At 53.8% G+C, this 26,880-nt stretch overlaps 6 protein-coding genes across 6 annotated transcripts; 3 read left to right on the top strand and 3 right to left on the bottom strand.

The window, feature by feature from the left end:
* Positions 1–191: 191 nt before the first annotated feature.
* PG986_001462 (uncharacterized protein) lies at positions 192–733 on the top strand (the record flags this gene model as incomplete). The annotated part of the gene is made up of 2 exons (XM_066837684.1): positions 192–435; positions 576–733. The coding sequence occupies 2 exons, from the start codon at positions 192–194 to the stop codon at positions 731–733; spliced, it is 402 nt and encodes a 133-aa protein (XP_066706577.1).
* A 1,049-nt stretch (positions 734–1,782) lies between these two features.
* Positions 1,783–2,790, top strand: PG986_001463 (uncharacterized protein; the record flags this gene model as incomplete). The annotated part of the gene is made up of 3 exons (XM_066837685.1): positions 1,783–2,354; positions 2,414–2,677; positions 2,736–2,790. 3 exons carry the CDS (start codon positions 1,783–1,785, stop codon positions 2,788–2,790), a joined length of 891 nt encoding a protein of 296 aa, XP_066706578.1.
* A 709-nt stretch (positions 2,791–3,499) lies between these two features.
* Positions 3,500–4,471, top strand: PG986_001464 (uncharacterized protein; the record flags this gene model as incomplete). Its single annotated transcript, XM_066837686.1, has 1 exon — positions 3,500–4,471. The coding sequence occupies one exon, from the start codon at positions 3,500–3,502 to the stop codon at positions 4,469–4,471; it is 972 nt and encodes a 323-aa protein (XP_066706579.1).
* A 214-nt stretch (positions 4,472–4,685) lies between these two features.
* PG986_001465 (uncharacterized protein) lies at positions 4,686–6,668 on the bottom strand (the record flags this gene model as incomplete). The annotated part of the gene is made up of 6 exons (XM_066837687.1): positions 4,686–4,914; positions 4,995–5,105; positions 5,184–5,564; positions 5,636–5,960; positions 6,051–6,247; positions 6,316–6,668. 6 exons carry the CDS (start codon positions 6,666–6,668, stop codon positions 4,686–4,688), a joined length of 1,596 nt encoding a protein of 531 aa, XP_066706580.1.
* A 2,121-nt stretch (positions 6,669–8,789) lies between these two features.
* On the bottom strand, positions 8,790–12,291 carry PG986_001466 (Serine/threonine-protein kinase KIN4; the record flags this gene model as incomplete). Its single annotated transcript, XM_066837688.1, has 3 exons — positions 8,790–9,846; positions 9,897–11,344; positions 11,419–12,291. 3 exons carry the CDS (start codon positions 12,289–12,291, stop codon positions 8,790–8,792), a joined length of 3,378 nt encoding a protein of 1,125 aa, XP_066706581.1.
* Positions 12,292–19,596: 7,305 nt separating this feature from the next.
* PG986_001467 (GPI-anchored wall transfer protein 1) lies at positions 19,597–21,126 on the bottom strand (the record flags this gene model as incomplete). Its single annotated transcript, XM_066837689.1, has 1 exon — positions 19,597–21,126. One exon carries the CDS (start codon positions 21,124–21,126, stop codon positions 19,597–19,599), a length of 1,530 nt encoding a protein of 509 aa, XP_066706582.1.
* Positions 21,127–26,880: the final 5,754 nt, after the last annotated feature.

Below are 26,880 nucleotides of genomic sequence, written 5' to 3' on the forward strand. Positions count from 1 at the left end.
GCTCCTTGATTGCCATGTCTACCGCCTCCCTCTCTGTAAATAAAGCCTACCGAACCGGTCTTCACGACCCTACAAACAAGTCTAGCTATCAGAAAATACCCAAAGTGAAGTCCTACAAGGGATACCTGCCTCCTCCCTCTTGCATATCAGAATCGCCAAGCTCGAAACGCCCGCCTTTCCCCTAGCGAAACATGCAGCTTTCTCTCGCACCTCTCGTCCTGGGCCTCGCCGGCCTGAGTTCTGCTCTCATCGCCGACAGCGCCGAGCGCGTCCGTAACGACGACCACGTCCTGGTGGACTGCGCCAACGGCGGAGCGAACGGGAACCGACCCACGCCGTCGGGCCAGTGCTGCGTGGCCAACACCTCGCTGAACGAGGACACCTGCTGGGCCGCCGGCGGTCAGCAGGGCCGCTGCGTCCCCGGCGGGAACAACTGTGAGTCTGTCTTGCGTGTCCTCTCCTCGGCGATATGTCGATCCATCTTTGCCCGCCTGAAAGGGGACCAACCAGTGATACGACGACTTCACGGTGTTCGGTGGGCTAACGTGGATTCCTTTCTCCTCTTCCCTCTGCAGGCGGCGGCACCCTCAGCTGCGTTGCCCAGTCCAACCTCGGTTGCACCAACAGCATCCAGGAGCGAGGCAAGAACCTGTGTCGCGCCAAGGTCGGCAACAATCGCTACCAGGACGGCAACCGCGTCATATCCAACTTGAATCAGGCCAGGGTGAATTAGAGATATGGGATGCGGGTTTATGATGGCTTCGAATTCGGGGGTCATAGACTTTGGGCTATATTGACTCCTTTCCAGTCTTTCAGTACTGCCATGTGGGGGGGGCGATTGAAGCCGAACAGAATGGAATCCACAGGGTAATTAGGGTCTATAGTTGGCAGCGTCTTAGGTCATCATTTTCCCGTCATCCCCTTAATGGCGATAACGTTGCCTCTGGTATTATAGGTACTTTCCGCGAATAATCGATAGGTCTATTTATCTATATGTACGGCACTTGATATTATTTCCTATTTCCTAAGGTATGCAGGACGGCATGGCATGGCGAGGGGCAGCGCTGTCGCCATTAAGGGGACGCTTGCAAGATTATGTGTATTGGGTACTTATTCAAACGTTCTCGTTATCTTCGGCACTATTGTTACCACCTACCCAGCCATCACATACAACAATCCTTCTTAACAACCTACTTTTTTTTTCAACCTGAACAGCTTCCCAGCGCTGCGGGAATGCGCCATTCCCTCTCCCCCCCCCAGAGCCGCGTGGCACTTGCCAGTGAATTCCCCTCTGCTACTTGTTGTAGTTAAAGCATGTGATGTCAATCGGGGTTTGCCTGGGCACCGCCTGGCTCAAACGTTTTCCGGTGCCATTCGTCATAGGCTCTTTCTAGCCCTAACTCTCTTGGGTATGTATTTAGTACGCACATGTCGCCTCGCAGGAAGATGAAAAATCAGAAAAGTGACCAGTGCAATCACGGAGGAGCTGCAAATCGAATGCAGGTGGGTTGGGAAGGGAGGTGGACCTTCCAACTATCGTGATTACCACACCAGCACGGCAGCCGCCCTTTCTCTTATGGTTTCCCTACCTATGCAGGTGCTTTGTGCATCTACCTACATGGACATACATAGGTAAGTGGTTTTGCACTTACTTGGACACCTACATCCTCCAGGGCCATCTTACAGGCTGTACGAACTCTGCACTGCTTGACGCACATACGCACATACACACATACACACATACACACATACACACATACACACATACACACATATCCCACCATGTCTTCGTCGGCGCATCTCGTCATTCAAGGCCTCCCAAACGAGCTCGGTCTACAAGTCGTGAGAGAGTCTGTCCTCGTGAGAGGCAAAGTGTCGCGTGCTCTTCGCCTGCGGCTCGTCTGCAAATTATGGAACAGTGCCGTCAAGGCAGCCTTCTTTGCTCTGGACCTCGTCATTCCACGCTTCAGCTGGCGGCACCCGTATCGAAACGAATACATTGCGCACCGTGTGCTCACCTTGATAAAGCCGCGTTGGCTTGCGCTCAACCTCATACGCAGCGTCGCGGAGCGTGTTTTGCAATCCAACACACCCAAGAAGCCTGCGGATTTGAAAGCCTGCGTCCATGACCTCTGCAGCATCGAGCAGAGCTTCCACGACAGGGGCAGAGAGTTGGTAAACTGGCACGTGTTTGCGCCATGGGTCGGTGCTGGTGGCGCTATCCCAACCGAGCAGCAACGCGTTGACCAGGCGCTCTTGTCTGCAGCTGCCTTTTACAATGACGTGGAAATGGCCAAACAAGTGCTGCCGCACAATGCATGGCTGCTGTCCTTGGACCGCCGATACGATGTGTCGTAAGTATTACCGGATACTCGGCTATGAGAATAACGGCTGATGATGAGCATCTGCATAGCCCCCTTCTTGGCTATCCTGTGGCCGTAGCAGCTTGGAAGGGCAGCATACAAGTGTTGAATCTCTTCCTTGAAGCCATTGAAGCCTACTCGGGCAGCACGGATCAAGCTCGAGCCACGGTCATTCTTTATGCGGCCGACGGGAATCAATTGGAGGCTCTCGAATTGGGCCTAGAGATGGACCATGCGTTGTCGTGGCGCGAGGTTCACTTGGGCCTTGAGCTTACCACGGACGACCGGGTACTGCATTGTCTATTGGAAACTGCGTACGCCCCCCCGAGCTTTCAGTTTCCACCGGTTTTTGATCCTACTGGATGCTTTCAGACTTGCATTCACCGTCGCCTCCGCCTGGCAGTCCATCAAGGCGCGGCGACCCTAGTCGAGCAAATTGTTGCGCAGCTCGTCGCCGTAGCTGTCCATACGGGCGACAGGCAGTCTATCGAAGATGCCATATTTGCGGACAGTGCAGCAAGACAAGGCCACATGGTCATTTTTCATCATCTAGTAAGCAACGGGTTCATCGTAACTATCGGCACACTTGAAACGGCTGTAAAATGTGGTCAGGTTGGGATAGTCAAGTACATATTAGAACGAGTCACCATTCACGGGAACGTACGGCTAGGATGCCTTCTCGTTGCAGTTAAGACAGAACACACAAAACTATTCGATTTGCTGATGCCGTATTGCGCGGATTTGAAAGTGGTAGCAATGTCCAAGGCCCAGCAGCTGGCCCGGCATGAGCAACTAGACAGTATGACCGACCTGGTCGAACACTGGATGCTACACGGTTGTAGTAAGTACTGAAGGGGGACAACAAGTCACCGGATGAAACGGGTAGTTTGCATGTATCCAAATAGCCGTTAACAGATGTAACAATAGACACAAACTCGAGCTATTACATTGTGATCACATGCTTCCACAATTCACCGTTTCCGCTCTTGCCAGGACTTGACGACAGCCCCAGCGAGCGCCGGAACTTGGCCGAAGGCAATCGTCACACCAGGAGGACGATACGCCAAAAACACACAATAACCACCCAGTGTACAACATGCCGCCCCCCAAATGCCTAGAACCATCCCGATGACGCCATGGTCATCAAGATCTCGCATCACAAGCGCGGCGGTCGTCGAGACCTCCTTGTCTATCCCTGCTCCATCAACACATCCTTGGCCGCGGGTACGCACATCGCACCCGGCCTGCCCGAGACCGGCAGCATGGTCGTCCACAACGCCCTCAAGACGCAGCAGTCCAGTTCGACATCATCGTCATCATCATGGTCATGGGCGCCCGTGCCGAGGCCCCGACCAGCGACTCGTGGCCCACCGACCGCGTCTGACTTGAAAACATTGCTTCCCTCCCCGATGGGCAGCCACAAGAGCACTCGAGGGACCAAGGCTGGACTGGACCGCCGCCGCCGCCGCCATGTTCGTCCACGCCGGGCTCGACAACTCGACCGGCACCACGTGGTCCCGGAGCGGTGCTGCTTACTCGCTGCTGCGCGCGCTGGCCCCTGGAGTAGGCTGACCCGAGCACCCACTTTGGCCGGGTCCTCAGCGGGCCAGGCGGTGGTACTGCCACCGCCACCCCTTGGTGGTGCAGAGGCCAGCGGCGGGCTGACGAGACTCCGCTGGGACGTGCAGGACTCGGGCCCCTCGCCTCGCGTACAGTGCCAACAGCAACCGCGGCCTACCCGGCCCCCACGGCGTTGCTCACCCACCCGCAGCACCATCGCCGCCGGCCACAGCGCCCCCCCCGTTACCCGGCGGTCGTCCGAGGCGTGGGACTGCATTGAGGAGGAGCTCACTTTATTGGATCAAGCTGGGCAGGCCATCGGCGTTCCGAGATGCTTTGTCAACACACGTCCCGGTGACATACATCGCCGCGCGGCCCACCGGGTGAGAGCACGCATACTGGCCCGTGAGCCAAGTGGTGACGTGGAATATGACGAAGAGGACATCCGATTGCGGTTGAGACCAGAGGATCTTGAGCAGCCAAATCCGATCCTTGATAGACAGTCTTACGAACGCGTTCGGGTCGCGGGCTGGTTCAAGAAGGGATAGTGTTGCAATATTGAAACCGTGTAAGTAATCTTGTTGGTGCGAGCACAGAGAAGGGGATAGTCAGGGGTATCAGGTCCACAATGCATAAGAAAATATGTTTAGAATGAGAATGGCATTACAACACCCTTCTCAAATCAAGCTGATTAAAGTACGACAAGCAGAGTGCATCCGATTATTTCTCTCTACGCATCCCCTACTCATTCCCTAGGACGACTTAGTTGTTCAGCAAGGACCAGGTCCCATTCTCGCGGGTGGCGCTCGCCAGCTGCGGCGCCTTCCCGTTGACCAAGCTCACCGTGACCTTGGGGATGTTGTACGGGACACCTGGCTGCAAGGTCGCGAGATTGTCGTACCAATAACAGTAGATGTTGTTGTTGGGAGACGAGCACTGGGAGTAGGGGTCCATGTTCCAGTCGTACTCGCCCTGTCCGTTAAAGTATAGCCTGTCCACATTGGTAAGTATATGATCATCCCGTTTGGAATGCATGGTCCAAAGTGGTCAAGATAGGAGGAGAAGACTTACGGCTGAGCGGCGTTCTTTTCGCTGCACTCCCACACTTTGTCCAGGGTGAGTATTCTGTCGGGCGCGTGGAAGCTGTACGTGCAGCCCAACTGGTGAGAGCCACAGTCATACCTAAATAGCCGCAAGTCAAAATCAGTAAAGATCCCGTTTTGCTTTAGCCACTCGCGTGTCTGTTTGATTTCAACTTACACTGCACCAACTCCCGCCCCCGAAATGGGCGCCTTTTGGTAGAAGAAGTAGTCAGCAAACCCAGGGCCCGTCAGACCGCAGGTGAAGCGGGAGAGCTCCGCGGTGGACGGGTCCTCGAACGGCGTGGTCTCGAAGAACATGCCACGCATGTAGAACGTCGGGCTCACGACGCTGTCAAAGGTGCAGCCGCCCTGTACGGGGTAGGCCGTGTCCAGCGAGAAGGCCGGCAGCGTCTCCTTGGCCGTTTGGGTCCCGGCCACAGCGTGCGAGTCCACCGGGTCCGTGCAGGTGGTGATGATGTCGTCGGCGGCACCTGTGATGCCCGTGTGCGACTCGCAGGCCAGGGCGATGGGCTCGCTCCCCGAAGCTACGATCACGGTCCTGTTCAAGTATTTTGTTTAGTATGAGCATTCTTACCAAGGGGTTCGTTTTGGCACCACAGGGCAACTCACGGTTCAACGTTGGTCGAAGGGTTTTCAAGGCAGTACCACAGCTCCTCGATTTTCAGAGTGAAGTCAGGGGCAGTGCCAGACCACGATACATCCAGGGTGATATCGTTGAATTTCCCACCCGTGCATCGTAGCGGGCTAGGGATGTCGAAATCATTGTATTTGGGCGTGTGGGAACATGCTACCTCGTACTCGATAGCGTTGTTGGTGACATTGAGGCTGAGGTACTGGCCCTTGGAGGTGAAATTGCCAGTGTTACTGTCCAAGCAAACACGGTCTTCGAGGTACCACTGCTTGCATTGCCCCTTTGGGTAGTTTTTGTAGGAAACTATAACAGTCCCATGTCAGCAGTCAGAAATCTGTAGTCGGCCTTGTTGTAGAAATTTTCCCGTAGCTTGCCAAATCGGTCCGTACTTACCTCCGGTGACAGTCCACTGGTCCGGACCAACACTGGCACATGTAGGCGCCTTGTACCCGGGAGGCGGGGTTGGTTGCGCGGGTGTGAGCGGCACAGGCAGCTTCAGTGAGCCAGGGACAAGATAGGGGATAGGGGAGACGCAGTCGCCTCCAGCACACTGAGTAATGGAAGTGTTGCCACTGGCCTGGAAGAAGACTCTGGTGCGACGGTCAGCTATCATAGGCTCCACAATGCTCGTGGACTGGAGGGAATGAGCCGTCCTTACTTGTCGCTGTTGTCGCCGCACACCCATGTCTCGGTCAGACCGATGACAGGGTTGCCGTCGGGACCGGTGGAGATGGTCTCGCGGAGGGCGTCTGCCGCTATGCCGCTGCCGTGGCAGACACCCTCGGGCGTGCACTCGACGTCGGCGGAGTAGGGCGTCTTCTCCGACGCACGGTTGTTGACCTTGAAGGTGGTGGTGCCAGCGACCACCTCGTAGTCGGAGATGAGCCAGCTGGGGATCGTCAGCGACTTGTCCGTGCAGCGACCCGAGTCGGGCCAATTGGGGACGGCGGGTATGCCGAGGGCCAGGGCGCCGGCGACCAAAGCGGCTGCGAGGATCTGGATTCGGGCCATGGTTTTCTTTGTTCTACAGTATTGGCTGGCAACAGTCGCCGCAACAGGTTGGCTGGTCGATCAGGACCAAGGGCAGAGTGGTGACGATCATGTCACGGCTATTTGTAGGCTGGCCAGGCAGTAGGAGGGTCGTCGTTCGTTCCCGTCAGTTCGGAGAGTTTGTTGACAGAGGCCTTGGCGCGGTAATGATGGCAGCAGGCAAGGACTGGGATCCGGGCATGATTTGGATTTGGTTTGGATTTCCAATTGCTGACAGATGAGGTGCATGTGTCGCACTCGCAACTGCAATGGGGAGGTCGCAATATCCGTGCATGGTTTTGTGCATGCAAATAATGAATTGGGACATGCGGAGGATTCGATCGTGCAGCAAAAAGGGCAGCATCGCAAACGAGCCAATGAGGCCGACCAGGCCAATGTTGGGCCAGCACCACTTCCCACTCCAAGCCCTCTCCATTATCCAAGCTGTCCATGGCGGCCCAACGAGGTTACACTCGGCGGGATCCTCCAGCGCTCGGAGAATTACGTCCTCGACAAGCGAAGGCCCGAGTAGCATGACGTGAGATGATCATAAGCCCCAAGGAAGGCCATTGTGCCCAAAAGGGAGCTCGACTGCCATCTTAGGCAAATGAGACAGGAAGGAGGCAGCTCATGTTCGGCTCAAGCTCTGACCGGCATGGGCTCGAGGGGGAGAGGGCGGGGTGCAGCAGTGCAGGGTACGGTGGAATGAATATATTAACCCGCGCGCTGCTGACTTAGCCGTCAGCCTGCATGGCCACCCCTTGACTAACCACACATGACCGCTTTGCATAAGCCTAGATCGATCGGTCACTTTGCCATACTTGGCCCCGGCTCCCTTTTCTGCTGAATATGAGGGCGTGGTGAAAGGTCGGGGCGGGTTGGAGCCCGACGTTGGACGTACCATCACCGTCTCTTTCTATCAAGGGGATTCCATCTCGGGACAGACAGCTAGCCCTTCCCGTATATCTGCATATATATATATATATATGAACTATACACCATCCCCTTCTATAATTAGGATTAGACGAATAATTTAGCCATGACTCTACACATGTCCAATGTTTTGGGCTATACTACGATACTATTTATAGAACCCCATGACGCGGGTATCACATGGCCAGATACCTGAAGTGATCGAAGTTCCACCCGGGTAATATACGGCAACATACCAACATCACAGAGACATAGTGGCATAGTAGTTAGTCATATATGCACACATGGAAACATTATCTAAGCCTATCATCGGATAGCCGTATAAATAAAGAACATTAGAACCAGCATTTGTTAATTACTTCGGCGATGGCGATATATTAGCCGCCAATAAAAGGAGACAGAAGACGAGACTCTTGGGCAGAGCTAAAAGACTGGCAAAAGAACGATTCAGGTTGAAAGAGGTTTGATATGATTTAGATGCTAACAAATTAAATCTGGTGTCTTGGTGAGAAACGACGAGACAGCAGCTCAGCACGCGAGCTTCGCTCTATCGCCTTGTGCCTCCTCCAAGTGTGCCCATTGTGAGTAAACACCCCAGGTTTACAACACACATATTTCCAGTTTCCCTCTTATACTCCCGCAAGAACGAATCCCACCGTCCCTTCCTAGCCCAGGCGCGACTCGAAGCCGAGTCTTCTAAGAAACCAACGAACGCCCTTTCCCCAAACAGACCGAGACAAGAAAAAGAAGAGAAAAACTGGTGTTGTCAGAGAGGTTCCCATGTCATCTGATCGTTAATCGACATGAAAGTAATGCGGCCGTGTCTCGGATCCTCGTCGCAGCCGCCGGATTATGGCCGATGTCCGATAGTGGCGTAGGATATGGAGGGCTGCTGGTATAAGAACGAAAACCAGCGGGTATTAGGCTGTTGGACGTAGATGATCGAGGTGACGAGGTGAGAGACGCTGCCGGAAACAATTCATATTACAATGCAATATGTGTAGGATATAGATGTATCGATGGAAAACCAGTCATCAACCTCGTCGAATTCCAGGGGTATTTCATTCGCAGCAACGATGCAACAACAGCAGATTCGATAACAAAGGAGATGTGTCGCGAAAAAACCGAGATCGACAAAGTGCTTCAGTGCCGGTTCATCCTCCACGATAATCAAACTTCTCCACCACGGGCCTTGCCTCGTCTCCTGAAGAAATCCATCACTCTCTTGGCGGCACCACTACTGCCTGCGTGGTCGTGTGGCTTTCCATATTCTTCACCGTCGTAGGCGTCAACGAATCTCTTGTTCTTCTGAAGCACACCACGGCCACCTCGGCTCGCCGAAGGCCGCTGATCAGTGCTTTCGGAGTCATACCCGCCCTGATAGGGCGCGGAGGTTGGTGTCCTCCGCTGCGGGCGATCGACGGATGACTCGGAGCCAGAGTTGAGGACAGACCCCTGCTGCATATGAGATGGAACAGCATTCGGGCGCGAAGAGGAGGCTTGGCGATGGTGATAGCTGGGGCTCTCGGGATGCTGTGTTGCCACGTCGCGTTGGCGGGATTCATCATAAGACCCATCAGCAGCGTACTGCTGTTGACTGGGGCTCATCCGAGGATCGGTATAACGTCCATATTCGTCCCCATGAGTATCCTGCGCAATTTGATTTTGCTGTGATGGGTCAGGTGATGGCGTATGGGCATCTCTGGAAAGACCCATAGCCTTCATCAAAGAGAAGCGTCTCGGGTTGGGAGGCTTCTCGAGTGAGACCTGGGACCCGGTTAAGCTGCCACTACGCTTCTTGCCAAGACCCATTGCCTGCGAGAAGGAACGACGCGAGGCGCGAGAGTCCATGGAAGGCCGACCACTCTCGACTGGCCCCATGTTGCCCATGCTGACAGGAGGGTATTTCCTGTTGGACTTCTCAACCGGTTGTTGCTGCTCGGAGCGCCTCTTACGGCTACCAAACAGGGAACCGCTGCGTCCAAACAGCTTGCCTCCAATGTCCCCAATGGTGTTTGATCTCCTGTGGGCCTTGGCTTCAGGGGCGAAGGTGGCCGACTGCGGTGTATGTTGCCGTTGCGGGCCGGCTTCATTTTCGTAGCCTGTAGCGCGCGAGAACTTATCAGGGGCGGAAACGCTTGGTCTGCCGAATTCCATATCGGGGGTTTCTTGGGATGTCGGGTTGGCGACGGCGTAGTTTTTGGCTCCGCCCTTGGGCTGCGACATCCTTCCATGAGCATTCGTGCCGGCAACCGTAGGGGGATGGGCTGGCCGTACGAGGCTCGTGACGAGCCGAGGCCATGTCGTGAGCCCGTCGAGTGCATGGAGCCACGAGTTGCTGGCCTGGGAGCATGTCCAGGAGTGCTTGCTGGCGCGTAAGCAGCATCGGAAGCAGATCGTGTCGACTCTCGGTGAGGTCGAGACACCGGCGCGTTTTGGTTCCTGTGGGCGCTTGGTGGCCTGGTCTTGTGTTGGCTTGGCGATCCGCTGTATGCATCCTTTGCGACTGGCGGGTCTCTGGGCAAGGGCTTGTCTTGGGGAGAATTGTGCACCTCGACCGGACCTTGGCTAGAGGAACGAGCCTTGGTGCCCTTCCCGCGGGGAGAAGCCTGGCTTGCGCTCTCGCCTCCACGCTGTGTCTGTGTAGTGGGAGCGACGTATTCGACCTGAACAGTACGGCGCTTGTTGTCCTTGTGCGTCTTGGTGTATGCTTGCGCTTCCTCTGGGTCAACAGGGCCTTGTTTCCGGGCAAGGTCACCAACAGCGGTTGTCGGAGCCTTGGGCTTGGTAGGCTCGCGAACCGAGGCGCTTCGAGCGATTCCTCCCGCTTCCTCTTCGTCGGGTACAGTGGTGTTTTGAATCTCGCTCGTGGTGGTGGTTGTGCTGGTGATAAGCTCAACCACGTGGGCGTATTCCGCCAACCAGCTGTGTCTGGCCACTTCGAACAAATCTGCTCTTTTCCGAGGGCTGGGCACCAATATGCGGCGCAAGAGGTCTCGAGCATGCGGAGTGACGTACTCGGGGAAGGTCAGAGGGGTGTTCACAATATACTTGTAAAGCAAGTTGATGTTATCGCCTTCGGGGTTGGCTGGATCGTCGTCGAAGGGCAGGTAGCCCGCGAGCATAGCGTAAAGAATAACACCACAGCTCCACACATCGACCTTTCGTCCCGTGTACAATGAATCGCTGACCACAAGCTCCGGTGCGGCGTAACAAGGACTACCACAGCTGGTCTGCATTAGATCGCCTCTTCGCAGGCCGTTTGGCTTCGTCTTGTCTAGCCCGGTGCTCTTGACATAATCGCGATCGCCGAGTCCCAGCTCTTCCTGTTCTGTTAACTCGTCGTTCGCATCAAAGGTGTTGGCGAATCCGAAATCAGTAATAATAATGTTCCTGTTGCGATCCAGTAGCAAGTTTTCGAGCTTCAAATCTCGATGGACGATGCCCTTCTTGTGCAGGTAACCCACACCAGACACCAGCTGTGCGAATAGTCGCCGTGCCGCATTGTCCTTTAAGTAGCGATGGTTCAAGATGTAGTCGAAAAGCTCACCGCCAGAGGCATACTCCAGAACAATGCCAATGTGGCGCTCAGTCTCCGACATTTCGTGCAGCCTGACAATATTGGGGTGGGAGACACCTCGAAGAATTGATACCTCGCGATATATCTTGTTGAGCCTCGACGGATTGCTTCCAACGCTGTCTCGGCGAATAAGTTTGATGGCAACCTGTGGGTGGGTGGGTTATGTATGTTAGCACGATTGATTGAGTCTGACGAAGCAGGGTGAATGTATATACGCACCTGTACGCCACCGTCTTGTTTCCAACCCAGTTTCACTTTACCAAACTCCCCCTCTCCGATAGTGCTTCCCAGGTAATAGTCGCCGAACTTTGTAGCCTTCTCCCTCTTGGAGTGATCGTGTCGGCTCCGGCCGCCTCGCCTGGTTTCTTCCGGTGCATCTCGAGAGGCGACTATCGGCGGAGGAATCGCATCATCGTAGTCGTCTTGCGCTGAGGCTGCCGCAAGGGCGTGAGCTTCGTCTTGTCGTTCTTGCTCTCTGTCTAGATCCACTTCTGGCTGGGAAACGACGATTTGATTCAATACTTCGCTTGCCTCGCGGGACGGCTGCTTCGATGAGCTACGGGTTGATGATGCGGGGTTGGTTCGAATCGGCATTGCTGTCGAAATGGTTGCCGAGTCTTGTCGGCCCCTTTCTTGCTGTGCGCGGCGGCTTCTAGCGTCATCGTACCCGTTCTGGCTATGCCGGCTACTTCCCGGGTCGCCATTCGGCGTCCTTGAGGACGAAGAGGCACGTTCTTCTGCACGTGCAGCTCTCCGAGAACTGTGTTGCGTTGAGGAGGTTCGAGGGGGTGCGGTCGGCGGTTCGTGTCGTCGACGGTTAGAAGGGGGAGAATGCTGGTATTCGACTGCAGCCACAGGGACTGGCGAAGCCATTGCTGTACGTGAACTCATTGGCGAGGACTGTGTCTGGTCTGGGTAGCCGGTGACGGTGCTGTTTGCGCTCGGTCTTCGAGAAGGCCGTTTCGAGGATGCAGGTGAGGCAGAAGGAAGGTTCTCTCTCGCATAGTAGCCCTCCTGGCCGGAAGGATGTGGGTTCAATGCTGGCAAGGACGTCGGTTGATGTGGAGCGGCCTGCAGTGCAGCAGACGACATCTTCCACGCTAAGGGCGCGCAGAAGGATGGATTAGGTCCCAGGAATCCGGGATGTCCTAGGAGCAGGGATTATTGCCCTGTGGACAAGCTGTTCTGTTGTGGCCCGGTATTGATGCGAATGCGGATAGCTTCGACAGCCAACGGTCGGGGAGATAGGAAGGAGACGATACAAGGAGTCGCTGGAGACGACTGCTGCTTGCTTGCTAATCTGGCTGGTCAAATCAAACAATTGCGCGGCGTCGGCCTCGTCAGACTTTAGCTAGGCGAAAGACCGTTGAACCAGAGCTTGAAATGAAAACTCAAATGCCCAGTCAGGCCGGTCCAAGAGGATCTTGGAAATGAATGCAGCTGGGGTCAGGTTTCAAAACAAACAGGCTGGCGTCTGTGACGAGGAAGCATGAAAATAAGCGAATGATAACGAGTAGTTCGGAAATAGTCCTAGATTGGGCCAATGTCAATTGGGCTGGTGTTGTTGTTTTCTCGCCCTTCCTTTGCCCAAGGTCGGTTGTTGTCGAGAGATGCAAGAACGTGCGGTCTGGAACCAATGAAGGGAGGTTTTGCTTATTCGCGATGGTCCAGTGATCCGGTTCAGCATATCATTATGCAGAGAGGTGATGCGAGGCGAAGGTCTAATTACTGGTCGCGGCTTGTTGTTTGGGTGCCCAAGGGGAGTCTCCAATTATTCCTCTTTGACAACGAGGAACGCTCTGCGTCAGATCCAGCTACGGAGATCACGCCTAGCCTGTAGCGATGAATTGATGGGGGCTGACCAGGAATCGACAGCGGTGCGAGATTGTGGTTTTTCGAGGGGCGTCGTCGTGTCCGTGTATTTCAATTGTGGCCAGGTGGGAACCCAGATGGGCAATTTGTCGAGAAGTCTCGGTTTGTGTCCGTGGGCAAGGCGTTGCGCGCGTGTCGAGAAACTGGAATGGCCGAAATGAGACGTGCTGGGCCGGCGTCGAAAGTAGCGCGTTTGGAAGTCGGGTCTGCGGAGGACAGAGGATCTGTTGCTCACAGGCGCCGGGGTGCAAACGCTCGAGGAAGACGGCAAGCGCTGGAGGAGTTGCTCAAGTCGCCGGCGGGACCGCAATTGAGACAAGTCGAGAGGAAAAGAAAAACCCAAGCTGCCGATCGCCCGAGATACCGTCTTTTCCTTACAAGAATTCGGGTTGCGCAGGTTGTGTTGATGTTTTGGGGGTGTTGCCGGTAGTGGCCGGTTTTATTAATATTAAGGGGCGCTCAGGTCAAGCTTGGAAGCTTCCTGCTGCAAAGGTGGTGCTGCTGCGCTGGTGCCGGCGCTGGTGCTGGCGCTGGACTTGGACTGGCACGGGACTGGCCTGCAATTGGGGTGGGCTTGGCGCTGTGCTGTCTCCGTTCGGGGTTTCCTTTGGTTTTCTACGCCTGCCTTCACCGTTAGATACTGTACTGGCCGCTGAAAAATACGCCCCAAAGCAAGCAAACAATACAACAATGGAAGCAGATACGTAGTTTGTCGCAGGAGCGTAGGACAAAGGCAGGCGGTTAAATGTGCACATCTGACAACCAACTCGGATATATCAGGCGACTTTCAGAAGACAATTTGCTGCTGAAACTGGCCGTATATCGAAAGGGGGATATTGGACAGTGAGCTCGGATGGAGGTGGGCGATCTCGCCTTGGCATGGACTTTCTCGACACCCGTCCAGCTCGCCTGCGTCGGATGGGATGTTGCTCGCTTCGCTGGGGGGTCAATAGCAGCCGGACGTACCGTTTGGATTAATCCCCCGTGTCTTCTGTTCCGCGGTGAGGTTCCCTTTGGACTCTGCAATGCTTGGGGCCTTGCTCGTCTTGTGTGAAAAACAAGAAAGATGGCGGACCAGCCAGAGGCACCGAACGCGAGGGTGTTGCGTTGCGTTGCGATGGTGGTATTGGAGGTGGGATGGGGAAGGCAGGAGAGCCAAGATAGTGTGGGAATATCAGGCGGCGGACGAGCTGAGGATATCTATCTATCTATTGTATCTACGATACAGCAAGTCGAACCCACCAGCCAGGCCGGAACTAAACAAAACGACTGGAGCTACCTACGACAGAGGGAGGGAGGCAGGGAGGCAGGGAGAGAGGTAGAGAGGTACATACAGCAGCGTCGTCCAAGACAGCACAGTCCATACGGGCAGTACAGTACATAACCGCCAGGCACTTTACCGTGGAAGAAGAGACGAGGAAGAAGAAAAACACGCGGCGAGACGGCTGGGTCACCCCATTCATTCTATCAAAGCCAAGTATCAAGTTCCTAGACCACTGCAACCTACAAGAGACAATCCTGGACAGGGTGGGTTTGGGGAAATTATCAACTCTGGGTGTTTATGGCAAATGCACCTTCAACCGTCCCAATGTAACTTTGTACCGGAACCCAAGCACAACTGAGGGCCCTGACTGATCAGTCCATTAGCCAAAACGGTTCGACCAGCTTCTGCAGGGGAGATGCTGCATTCATTGCCTGCGCCCAGGACTAGCAGAACCGTACCTGTAACCGCATGTACCGCCGTACCGCCGTACAGCCGTACCCAGGCTCAGCCAGCCCGGGCGTCAAATTGATGTTTTCCCACCTTATCTCACGAATTGATGGCCGTAATAAAGATCAATTCAATTGTGCCGACCCGACCTAGCTGGCAGCTGGCTGTCTGTCTACCTAAGCTGGAGGGGTTCGGGAGAAGGGGCCATGAGCGAGAGAGCATCGGAATATGCTGCAAATTGCTTGCCCGTAAAAGTAAAGTCGCGAATGAAAATGAAAATGAAATCAAATACCTACGCGCTGACTACCTGACAAAGTAAAGGCTGGGAGGGTGGGCCTGCTCACACACATCTCCGTCCGACATGGATGCTCTAATGAAGTTGACGGATGGCATTGACGATGCTGCAGGTACCGCTCGCTCCAGACCGGAAACATCGACTTGCGCACGACTCGGCATCCTACGCTTACACGCTCGCGTCGCTAGAGCCTAGCATCCCATCCAAAGCATCAATCAAGCAAGCATTCAACCACCACCTCAGTTCCGCATCGCTGTGCGGTGCTGGGTAGGTAGGTACTTTTTAGATCTGGACAGCCCCCGGCCGAGGGAAGAAGAAAAGAAAGAAGGCTTCACGTCTGTAACAATGGATGCCCCGCGATAGCCGTAGTATGATGGGCTTCCTGTCTTACCCTCATTCCAACTCCCGCACCTCGTTTCAATCAGGCAACTAATCAAACCACCCTGCTCTACTCGCACTTTACTTTTGTATGCGACACCTTCCAAAGTCCCATGTTTCGCATGGCCGAATCCACAGAGTCCACATGATCTTGTCTTCGTCGCCTATGCATCAACACATTACACACACCACTAAACTAGTTGCACCCTGTTGATGTTCTGGCTTGGCTTCGGACGAGGAGAGCCTCGACGCTATTGAACTCTGGACGACTTCCAAACAGAGGCAACAGTGCTTTCATCACATCGCAGATGGTCAAAAGCTATGGCCTTATCCTCCTCCTCGCCCAGTGTAATTGGTTTTTCCGTATTGGCCATTCTCGGGTTCTCGGGACTCAGCAGCTGAAAAGATTCAAAAGATGTCGCCTCCCGCCTCCCGCTCAGCTGCAGGACCATATCCGTCCCCTTTGGGACGAGATGACAGCCAGGCACATTCAGTACTCACCCACGGACCAACGCTGTCAACCCTGATACATGAACAGAGATACGAGACACGTCACTTTAGCCATGTGCCCATCATTGCCACGGCCGAGAACCTAATCATAAAGTCGAGAAACAGAAAAAGGTATGTCATGACTCTGAGGGGCAAAGACTCTTCGACCACATCGAAAGCTTAAACCAACACTCGCAGCGGCCACTCGCCGTACAGTACGGTTCAAGAAGCCTGATACACCTGACAGCCTAGACACTCTCGAGATGGCAATTACTCTTCCCGAGAGTCACGCTCGGACGGGCCTCAGAGCTTGTTTGCTACGCTTGCATCTTCTCTGTTGATGTTGACAAACGCGGTGCGGGCTCGACATGGAGATGTCGGTCGTGGCAGGTCGGACATCGTCGTGATATTCGAAAAGCTATGTACGCGGGCATATATTGCACGGATGCGCACTCCATCTCCAGATCCGCTCCACCGGGAGGTTTAAATCGATGTTGAACAAGGGCATTCATTAATTGTACGCCAGGAACATTACTTCTGGGAGTCCCTTAGCTGCTTGGCGTTTCTGGAGACGCCGAGGGAAAGTGGCTGGGGTCTGGCAACCTCGGTCATTTTGTTTGAATTGCTGACTGGAGTTTTTGGACCACTTGCAATAATATCTCAAAGAAAGAAAATACAGAGAAGTGGCTTCTTCTTGCTGATGAGAGGGAGCCCCAGAAGCAAGGCCGGTATCCTTTGCCCGTTCAGGGTGCAGGCATTGGGGATATGATTTGTCCCTCATCCAATGTCTCGAGGCCCTATGCCTGTCATGTCAGCTTATGTCAGCACGGCTGCTTCAAATGCTGCACGGTCGTTGTCGACGGATTTGACGCGTCCCCCCTTTGAGACATTGAAGCGATATTCATCCTCCGCGTATTGACCAACCTCCACGGCCCGATATTGCGACTTGTATACACACCAGCATCGTCAACTGTGTATCTTGTACGGCCGGCCAGAGCTTCGCTGTGTCGCCTCCTACAACGGGCGATATGCTGGTTGGCTACAATGTGAAGTAGGCATATATATAGTGCAGCTGATATGTTACTGTCAACTTGGAGGCTGCCGATTACCCCTGCACCACGTGGATGAGCCTAAACACTCGGGACGGCACAACGAGTGACGCCAGCCAGCCAGCTCCAAGCATGGCAAAAGAAGCAAGGAGAGGGAAACAGCCATGACCATCCGAACAGGAAAGCCTCGCTTTCACTGCCTTGGGATAACCTGCTTTTCCGTGTCGTGCCACGGCTTTCAAGCAGTTGCTTCGTCAGCTGTTCATGACATTTCACGACGTGATGCTGCATCCTTCTTCCCTCTCCATCGTCATCCCCCCTCCCCTCCAAATTTGCATTGACGCCGGAGATGAACGCCTGACGGGGCCTCCATTTTCGGGATCCGGGATGAGCCCTTCAGCCCTCCGCTTCCAAACCACCAGAAAACTTCTAGGGCCAAGTTTTGTCCTTCCGACGTCAGGCCCTAGGACAGCGAGCTTTTGGCCGATCTCTCTGCCCTAGTAGGACGGATGGGAACAGATACATGTAGATAGATCTTCGATGGCCTTTGCGCTTCGGCATGAACGACACTCGACGCGCCGGCGGCTAGGGACTGCTGCCACTACCTTCCTGGGCTCCCGAGGCCTAAAAGTCTCCAGCCTATTCATGGCATCACCAACATCACCCCCACCCCAACCCCGGCAATCCTTAATTCTGCAGGTCCATCCTTGCATGAAACATGTGGTTCCACTGAGCCGAACTTCGAGAACAAACAATTTGCGCTGGGAGGAGCCTTTTTTTTTTTTTTTTTTTGAATTTCCCGCCGCCTCTCCATCTCCAGCGAAGCTAGGCTGTACCCAGCAAGCCAGGGACAATTAATCAACTAAACCTCCTAGTCAGCTTAGATTTTTACAAGGTTGGATTGGTTGGTCGCAAGATCGCCGGGTGGGGTTTCTTTCTTTCAATGCCCGCAGCCGCAACCGCAGCGCAGCGCAGCGCAGTGCAACACTGACTGGCTTGACGGGCACACGGCGCTTGATGCCGGAGCGCTTCGGGGCGATGTTCTCCAAGGTTCCCTATCCCTCATCCAGCATGAAGTTCATGCCGTCCCAAACAAACTCTCAACGTGAGGAGGAAGTGATGTAACCACCACATACAGTACCGCCGCCCACACGCATCTAGAAGCTCGCGTGTTCTTTCTGCCCACTGTCCGCCTGAGGTCCCCTTTATGCACGCGCGAAGCTGGATCGGTAGACGGGAACGGGGATTGTTTTGCTTTCTCCTCTCGCGTGGCTTTTTTTCCGTTGCTCGGCATGCATCGGCCAGGAAAGTCAATCCATCGCTTTCGTATCCGTCCTCGTCCATGCTTTACCCCTTGCATTCGCATCATACTAATAATGCCCTACACGTACTGTTACTGATGAGCATGTGTCTATTTTCGTATCCATCAATGCTGACGACACTGCTAGTTCTCTCTGTCCTATCGCCGCCTAATCCAGTTGACCCCCTGCCACCGTCCTACACCATCTACTCTGCATACGTACATCCTTACATATACCTCCTCTGCGCGGGTCCTAGCAGCGCTGACCACCCTTTTCCATGGGGGAAAAAGCTGTTTCTTCAACGCAAGCCTAGAAGAAAGCATGGCGCGTTCAGCTTGCCCCCGGTGCAGACGCCCCTGGCTGGGGCGGGTGCAGCTTGCAACTACGTGACCTGCCACCTTGCCTTGCCAATTGTCTCACAAAAATTTACACGTATTTCCTAACCTGGTGTTTAAGCGCTTATCCAGCCAGATGTGGATGAGTGAGAGCCGATCGTGCGCATCTGCCCCTGGCCCACCCAGGCTCCCTAGACATACATATATACATGTATGTATTAGTACCTACGCATGCAGCTTGCCCGCATGCAGCTCTCTCTGTTGTTGTTGTTGTTGTTGTTTTGCTTCTTCTACGTATTCCGTTCGTTACCAGCCAATCGCGGAATTTTTGAGAAGGATGCGGACACGTAAGTTGGCAGGGTAGCAGAAGCGCCCTGTTTCTGTAACGTACATGTGTAACTATTTAGTCGGTTTGCGGGACGCCTTGGACCTGGGAAGTAAGCTATTAGGCCTGGGCAAGCATCGCTTCCCGGTTAGTAGGCGCCTTTGAGATTCTTGGATCGTTAAAAGCCAAAGTCCGGTGGATGAAGGCAACGTCAAACGCCAAAGTGGAAACTGATTCATCGCGGCGACTATCGCGACGGCTTCTTCGCCATCTGCTCGCGCAAAGCATCAAGGCTCCACTGAGACAGCGTACCCAGCGGTAACTCCTTCACCACAGGCGGTCTGCAAGATATCGCTGGACACACATACATTCTGGAAAGCATGATTTATCAAGTGAAAAGCACGCCAGTAAAGGGCCTGTGGGAATATCGCCTGCCGATTTTGCAGTTCGCAGGTTTTGGTGTCCCAGCCTGGCATCGTACCTACCGGCATCACGTCGATGTAGAGTCAGCGTGATATCAACACTCAAGAATGAGCAGATAAGTTCCTATTTTAGGGAAAGTCGTGCTTGGAGTGCCGAGCAAAAGGATAAATGTAGTCGTATTGAATTTAAGTGATAACTGAATTGGTAATATGTCCGTGGTTATAACTTGATACTGACATCTAGCCAGTCTAAGCCCAGGGCGATACCGGTAACGGTAGCCGAATATCCCAGGAGGATTCCCATCGTGGCTACCGGCCCAACGTGCAGCGTCGGCACGGTCAAGTTGACCAGTCCCGTCAGCAGATTCGCCACTAGAAACACGGCCAGTCCGTTGCGGTTGTACGCTCGCAGGACACGGCTCGTGGCCGTCAGGTAGGCCTCGCGCTCCGTCCGCGCATCGTTGGCGTTGTAGAAGGCGGGGAAGCAGAAGGCGTCGATGGCGTAGTACGCGAGGATCGTGACGTTGTTGGTGGCCGTGATCCAGAGGATGTATGGCAGGTTGGCCAGGCGGCGCGAGACGTCGAGGCCGGCGCCGCGGACGGGGTTGGTCACGAAATAGTACAGCGCCGCCCAAACGCCAGTCCAGACCGTCATCCGCAGCAGCAAGGAGTTCCTTTGTGCGCCGGGGGTCGAGGCACTGCTTGCGTTGATCTTACGGGGCAGCATGTACATGCCTGCGTCCTGGCCAGCAAGGAAAATGGCCAGGTACCCGATGAAACTACATATACCCTCGCGGTTCTTCGACAGCATATCTGTTCGAGGGGCGAGTAGGATATAGGCCTTTAGATCAGTACTTTCGAGTACCATTTGATAAATAACCCCCAGCAAGACAGAAAGGGCCGCGTAACTTGGCACGAAATTGAGGACACTTTGGAACAGGGCCACAAAGGGCGGGAGAAACCCGAGCGTGAAGAAAAAGTTCCAGTGCACGCCGTACTCCGACACGTGTTCGGCATAATCCAAGCCCTTGACACTGAGCAACCGGATGACACCCAGGACCAGCAAGGGCAGAGAATGGCGCATCGAGTCCAGGAGTCGCCGGGCCAAGGGAGTGGTACGTCCTGTGGCGCGCTCCTTCAGCAGTGGTCTTGCGCCTACAACGCCGGCGGAGAAGACGAAGCTCCCGACGCCACCGTCCATCAAGGAAGTGCCCCATGTCTCAACCTTGGCGAAGCGCCGCGGGAAGAGACGGAAGTCCACCGCAAGAATGGCCAGGCAGGTCATGATCATCAAAGAGCCGCGGTAGTGTGTGAGGAAGGGTTTGACCGAGAGCACGCTCAGTTCGCCCCGTCCCGATGCTACCCCCGCATCTTTCGCATTCTTGTTCTTGGATTGCGCATTCGGCGGCAGCTTCGGCTTCCTCTTGGGAGCTGCGATGTTGGTCGGCAAGGCGTAGATCAGAATCGCGGGTGCTAGCAGCAGGCCGGACAGCAAGAACGGCTTGTCGGCGTATATGGTGATGGCGAGCAGGAAGGCGCATACGCTGAGCAGGAAATCGACGAGGAGGGCCAGCGGGCCATATGATTTGAAGAATGATTGTCGGGTCTGCAGAACGGACCAGAGCAGTATCGCCACGAAGCTGACGGCGGTCACGTAGTTCACCTCGGAAGCTTCGCCGCCGGAGAGGTTCGACACGAAGTCCTCCTTCAGCTGCTTGTAGCTTGTTGAGTTGGATGGGTTGCTAGCCATCTTGTCAACTAGGCGAGTCAATCGCGTACGACCTCGACGAACGAGCTGGAATGGAAGAACGAAGAATAATGATGGTCAGGAACAGCAAGTTCGGATGCCAGTCACCCAACTATAGACATTTCGTCAACGGTTTGGTGGTAGTAAAGGCAACGTGTTGCGATACGTTGCGATGACAGATTGTCCAAAAAGTTCCAGCTTCAATTCCAGTTCAATTCAATCGACGTGTCGATGCGAAAGTGGAAGCCAACGGTCGTGTGGAGAACGCCAGGTGCAGTTCCAGCCAATCAAGATATGCAGATAGAAGCGTCGGTGGGATGCCGAGGAGCCGGATCGCAACGACCCACGACCTCCCCGATTGACGTGCAATGAGGCTCTGCGATTCAAAACAGAGGCACAAAAGACTTGATTTGATACACAAACACGAAGATACTGGCCGGCTCTTTGGTGGTTTCGCAGCTGATTTCGGGTTGATTATTGTAGCAGCTGAACTGAGTTAGACTGCACTGCCCTACACCGGGTCTTTGACGAGCTACCTGATATAAATGCGCCCACCGTTAGCACAGCAACGTCCCATCTTAGATGGATTTATATTTGACATGGAAGAAATGCTGCAGGTCATCATCACTGCGAGGTCTAAATCTCTGCATAACAGAAACACGCCGCTAGATGTTTGTCATGGAACGGATGTATTTCTAGTCGAGCTCAGTGTCAACACACAGCCAGTACTTTGAGCGCGTTCTGAGCGCACATGTGGTGATCCTATATGAAGGATTTGCCATGTCTCGTATCTTTTACATCGTAGTGCTTTCCCTCGTCAACTCAGCTATCCACTGCAGCCTCGGTTTTGTGTCACCAGCCCCGGAGTCGCATGTGCCTCAACGCCCTTCAATGTATCTATGTCTAGAGCTGCCTAACAATAAATTTCGGTTAACATCAGACGCGGCCACTCGTCTGCAAGTCCATTATTACACCGGCCTGTCTCCTGCTGTTCTCTCTTATGATACCACATTACAGTTGGTATTCTTCTTATAACATGCGATATTAGAAATAGACAGATTCCTCTTTATCTAGTTCCAAATGAACCCATTATGAGTGCCCCTGCTCAACCTATAGATTGATGTTTACTGGGTTCATTCCTCTCTAGAAAGGCCCTCTTCCTCACTTTGGCTCCTGGTCAATGAACAGACCCATTCCCAATCGTGATATCTTGCAATGTTTGTTCAGCATTGGGCCACTGAAGTCGGCTAAGTAAAGCCAGGCCCATTTGCAAATACGTGGTGGAATTAGTCATGGCAAGACAACCAGATGGGAAGGTACTTGGAAATTGTGTCAAAAGGCCAACTGCTTTGAACATTCCATCTTTTCACCACCGAGTCTCTGTGACCCTCGATGCCTCCTCGCCATTACTCAACCTATCCTTATTTGCTGCTGCATGTGTATATATTGGCATGGTGGCGACAGCCTCGTCAACCTGTCAATCTCCAGTGAACCTAGTTCCATACGACGAACTTGACATATCCCTGTCTCTTACTGATGCTCCACTTCCACCGCCACGACCAGGCTGGTCCCTCTTTGGCCTAAAGCCCGTCGAGAAGCTTCATCAGCTGGCATACCAGAACTTCGTCACCCACCAAGAAAGCAATATACATTCTCGCTTCATGCCCCCTAGGCATGTGCTGGAAACGTTTTACAATCATATTCCGTTACAACGAGAACTTGCACATAAGTAAAACAGGTCCGTTGGCCCAATGGTAAGGCGTCTGACTACGATTTGATAATCAGGAGATTCTGGGTTCGAGCCCCAGGCGGACCTACATCATGACAGTTGAGATCTACTTCTCAACATTTACTTTTGCCGGCCAATCCAGCCAATGAACGAACTTTTTCTTTTTCCATACACTGACTGGCTTGGCTGTCTGTATGTCACTTGTGGCTAGCGATAACGTGGAGTTCCATGCGAGTGGTAGCATGATCGTGGTTCTCTACATGCGATCACGCCACAATATCCTACATTGTCATAGCGATGTACAAAACGCGCATACATGTGCGTATTGCATTAATCGCGGTAACTCCCGGAATATTGCGTAACGCCATACAAAAAGCGTTTTCTACGCATATACTGCATCGATGATGCAATACATCAAGATTTACTAGTTATCCGGTCTTCCTACTGGGCAGCTCTCGCCGTCGGGGTCATCGTCGAATCATCGTCGAAAGTCATCGTCGAGGGGTCAAAGGGTCAGCAAAGGGTCACAGGGTCATCGTCGGAAAGTGCTACTGGTCATCGCCAACGTGGTGTCCTGAGCGCTGTTTTCTACGCAATAACGTGAAATGCACATACTGCAATATGCGCATACCGCGTTACGCAAAACGCATTCGTACATCGCTATCCTACATAGCATGGATGGATGGATGGATGCAGCCATGGGTGAGCTGCACCACGCCGAAGCTCGGACGAACCCTGATTTTTTGTTGGCATCAGATCTGGCTTTTGACCACATTGAGAGCGATGTTACCTATATGCATATCTCATTGGGCGCGATCGAATGGAGTTGGGCTCTCGGCATTCCGTGTCTAGCATGCCCCTATAGTTGCGGTATTGCTTACACGACGATTATCCGTTAGGTAAGGGTTAACTCCGACAAGCCAAGGCATATCATCCCACCATGCATGCTGCATACACGTTGTGGCCGACTAATAAGAGGGGGGGACGGGGGTCGAGACAGGACTAGGCAATAATATCACGAGCACGAAATTGAACAGAAACGTGGCGTGGAAGCAACCCTGAGAGGTGAGTCGGGTGAACTTTCCAACGGTTCGACGACGAGGCAGCCTGAGATAAGGCGGTCAAGCATGGACAAGTTGTACGCGCCGCGTGGATTTGCGTGGGTTTGAGTAGGTGTGTGGCCCGGGAGGTGCTGCAAAAGTCACTTGCAAGTCTTCTTCTCCATCCTTGGGCACGACTTTGTGGGATCGGGCAGACGGCGGCTAATGGGGACGCGGAAAGACCTAGAGAGAGACCCAGTTAGATCTGAAAATATCACGAGTGAAGGTGGTCCAAAAGGAGATAAAGCCCGTGCTTTCTTTCTTTTACAGCTGGCCGACAGCGTATCGTCTTTCTGGCATGAACTTCGGGGATTTTCGCTGCTCATCTTTGCGGAAAGCGATTTTGGCGGTGTGCTGCGCAATAATGTCCATCCATCTGCCATCCACCAAGTGCGGGGGGCTATTTTAAAGCCGAAGAGCCCGCCGAACAGAGATGCAACTGGTGTGACGTAAGCAAGAGTTTGTAAGAGCCTGATGCCGAGTTTGACAACCTGCTATCGAAATTGCCAAATTCGAGGCTATCGCAGGCAGCAGCTAGATTGCCCGTGTTGAATAGAGGAGAGAACATGTCTGAAATAGCAATTTCTTTCAATATCAATCGCAATATGCCGCTCGAGTCAGTTGGGCGGCTGGCTGCCTTGATTGAAGCACGGGCGTCCTTGGGCCTTCTTTGGTGGGGTAGGTAGTATCGGAAGGGCACGATGCCTGGGGTACGACTGGACTTACTTCCGTACTTGGCTACCTACCGATACCACGAAGCATCAGTGCGAAGAGAAAGGGGAAAAGCAATTCCAACCATGAGTCCGGACCCTCTTTGATCTGTATGTAGCCAGCAGCACAGCATGAGCCCCCGCAGGTCCGCAGGAAAAGAGCTGCAAGCTCGACGACATGGTGCGATACTCTTACAACTTGCGGAATTACCGCTTACAAAGCCATCCGGGTTCAAAGACGTGCAGTCGGAAGTAATTTCTACTCAACGTGCATACCTTTCCCAGCGGAGACTTCGCTCCGACTTTTGGGTTCGCGCAATATTCTAGCGACGGCCTGCCTCAGTTAATGTGCTGCCATCTAAACGTCGCGAAGCTCATCATGACCATTTTGTGGGTGAATAGATCATTGGCGCAAGAGTAGGAAGATAGGACAATGTATAGAGTCAGTCCGTCAAAGATCGGCATGCTTAGGGACGTGATAGCAGTCTTAACAGCGGCTTGACCAACATCATTGCGTTGACGTGCCAGGAGTACTTGTAGTACTGCTACTGTACAACCGTCTGGCCGTGTTGGGCGGAGATACTTGATGACGGCGCCTTCGTCATGGCGTACACACTGGCATAGGCGAGGCAGCGGGGTTTGCATATGTTCAACCCGTAGAGGTGTATACATGCGACAGTTCAGAACGCACGCTCGACTGCTCGCAACAACATCACAGACTTATCGGCATTCATGTATGTACGTGTCGGCGGGCGAATATGCTCGGTAGGCTGGACTCTATGCTTCAAGCCGGTATAGCACAGCCAGCCGTACAGGCGACTGCATCGAGGGAGCCTACTACGTGACATGGAATACTAGCAGATGCTCCAGGGATATCAAGTGAAACGCGGAGTGAGTTGGGCGGCAGAGCGGGGCGGGCAGACGGGAACAGGCGGCGATGATCCTTATCTAACCTACCTAGAGTTTCTTTAGAGTCCTTCAAGAATAAATGCGTAAATGACCAGAGTAGAGAAGAAGATGCGATTCTGCCAGCTCTGGGAAAGGGAGATGGGGGATAAGGGGACGGGAACAAGAAGAAAACAAGAAGCGAGATGACGATAGGGTTGAGCCAGGGCTGCGAGCTGTTGATGTCCATGGCCAGGGAGGGCTTGACGCATCAGGAATTGTTTTGCCGGCGTGGCCAATGGCAGGATGGCCAGTGATCACTCTGTCCACTTAGCCACCGATCTGGGCTATCATCAGTGCGGAGGCATCCCTGGAAATGACGCTCGTCTCTACGTCATGCCGGCCCCTCGCTAAGCAATCAAGGCCCAAACAGAGTCTAGGATTGCCCATGCGGCCACTGGGATGATGGCATGGCGTTCTTTGGAATGTGCTTATTGATTGACACCTGCATCCTCGCAGTGGCAGCACGGTCATTGAGAACAAGGACACTTGGGCTATCATACCCGTGGAGGGCTGGCCAGCAGATGATGCTCTGCAGACGGAGGCACTGTCTTGCCGTGGAAACCTTGTCTGTAGGTTGTTGATGTCGCGAATGCTGGGCGACTGGCGGGCATGTACCGCTATATAGTAGGTACAGTAAGTACGTACACTTGGGTACTGCCAGAGGCAGATTTGGTGTGTGTAGTAGTACACTCGAATATCATGTGAGTCGTGTACACAACGTAATTGGTGTTGGTGTTGGTGCTGGTGCTGGTGCTGGTATTGGTGTCCTCTGGCCAGAATGGTAGCTTCGGGTCCGTCTGCGTCCCCCATTGTCCATTCACGGTAGTATTCACAACTGCATACCACTGGTGCGTTCAGCTCCATGTTGATCTTGGCAAAGATTATGTAGATATTATGAAGGTGCCGATTCGCCGCAATCTACTGCATCCATGTTGGCCGTAGTGTCGAAAGCTCCAGCAAGCACATGCCAGCAGCAGCATCATGCAGCATTGCTCAGTACACATGATGAGAGTTACATCGAATCTGCAACGCGCCCGGCCGCCAAGCCATGGGAGCAAAGGGTGTTCGTCTCACGGTCTCCCCTGTGCGATAAGTGTGTAACAGTTCATTGCGACTTTGCAAGCTTCCGTGATGAGTAAGCGGGTGAAGCAATCGAACATTGTTTCGGGCGCCTGCTACCTCTTGTTGTAACTCAACTTCTCATCGCCTTTCTTGTAAGTCGTAACAGAAGGGGTACTACCCGCAATCGGCTGGACCCACATTGCCTGGC

This window comes from Apiospora aurea (assembly GCF_038362705.1).
Source record: "Apiospora aurea strain CBS 24483 chromosome Unknown utg000001l_segment0_segment0, whole genome shotgun sequence".
NCBI classification, from domain to species: Eukaryota; Fungi; Ascomycota; class Sordariomycetes; order Amphisphaeriales; family Apiosporaceae; genus Apiospora; species Apiospora aurea.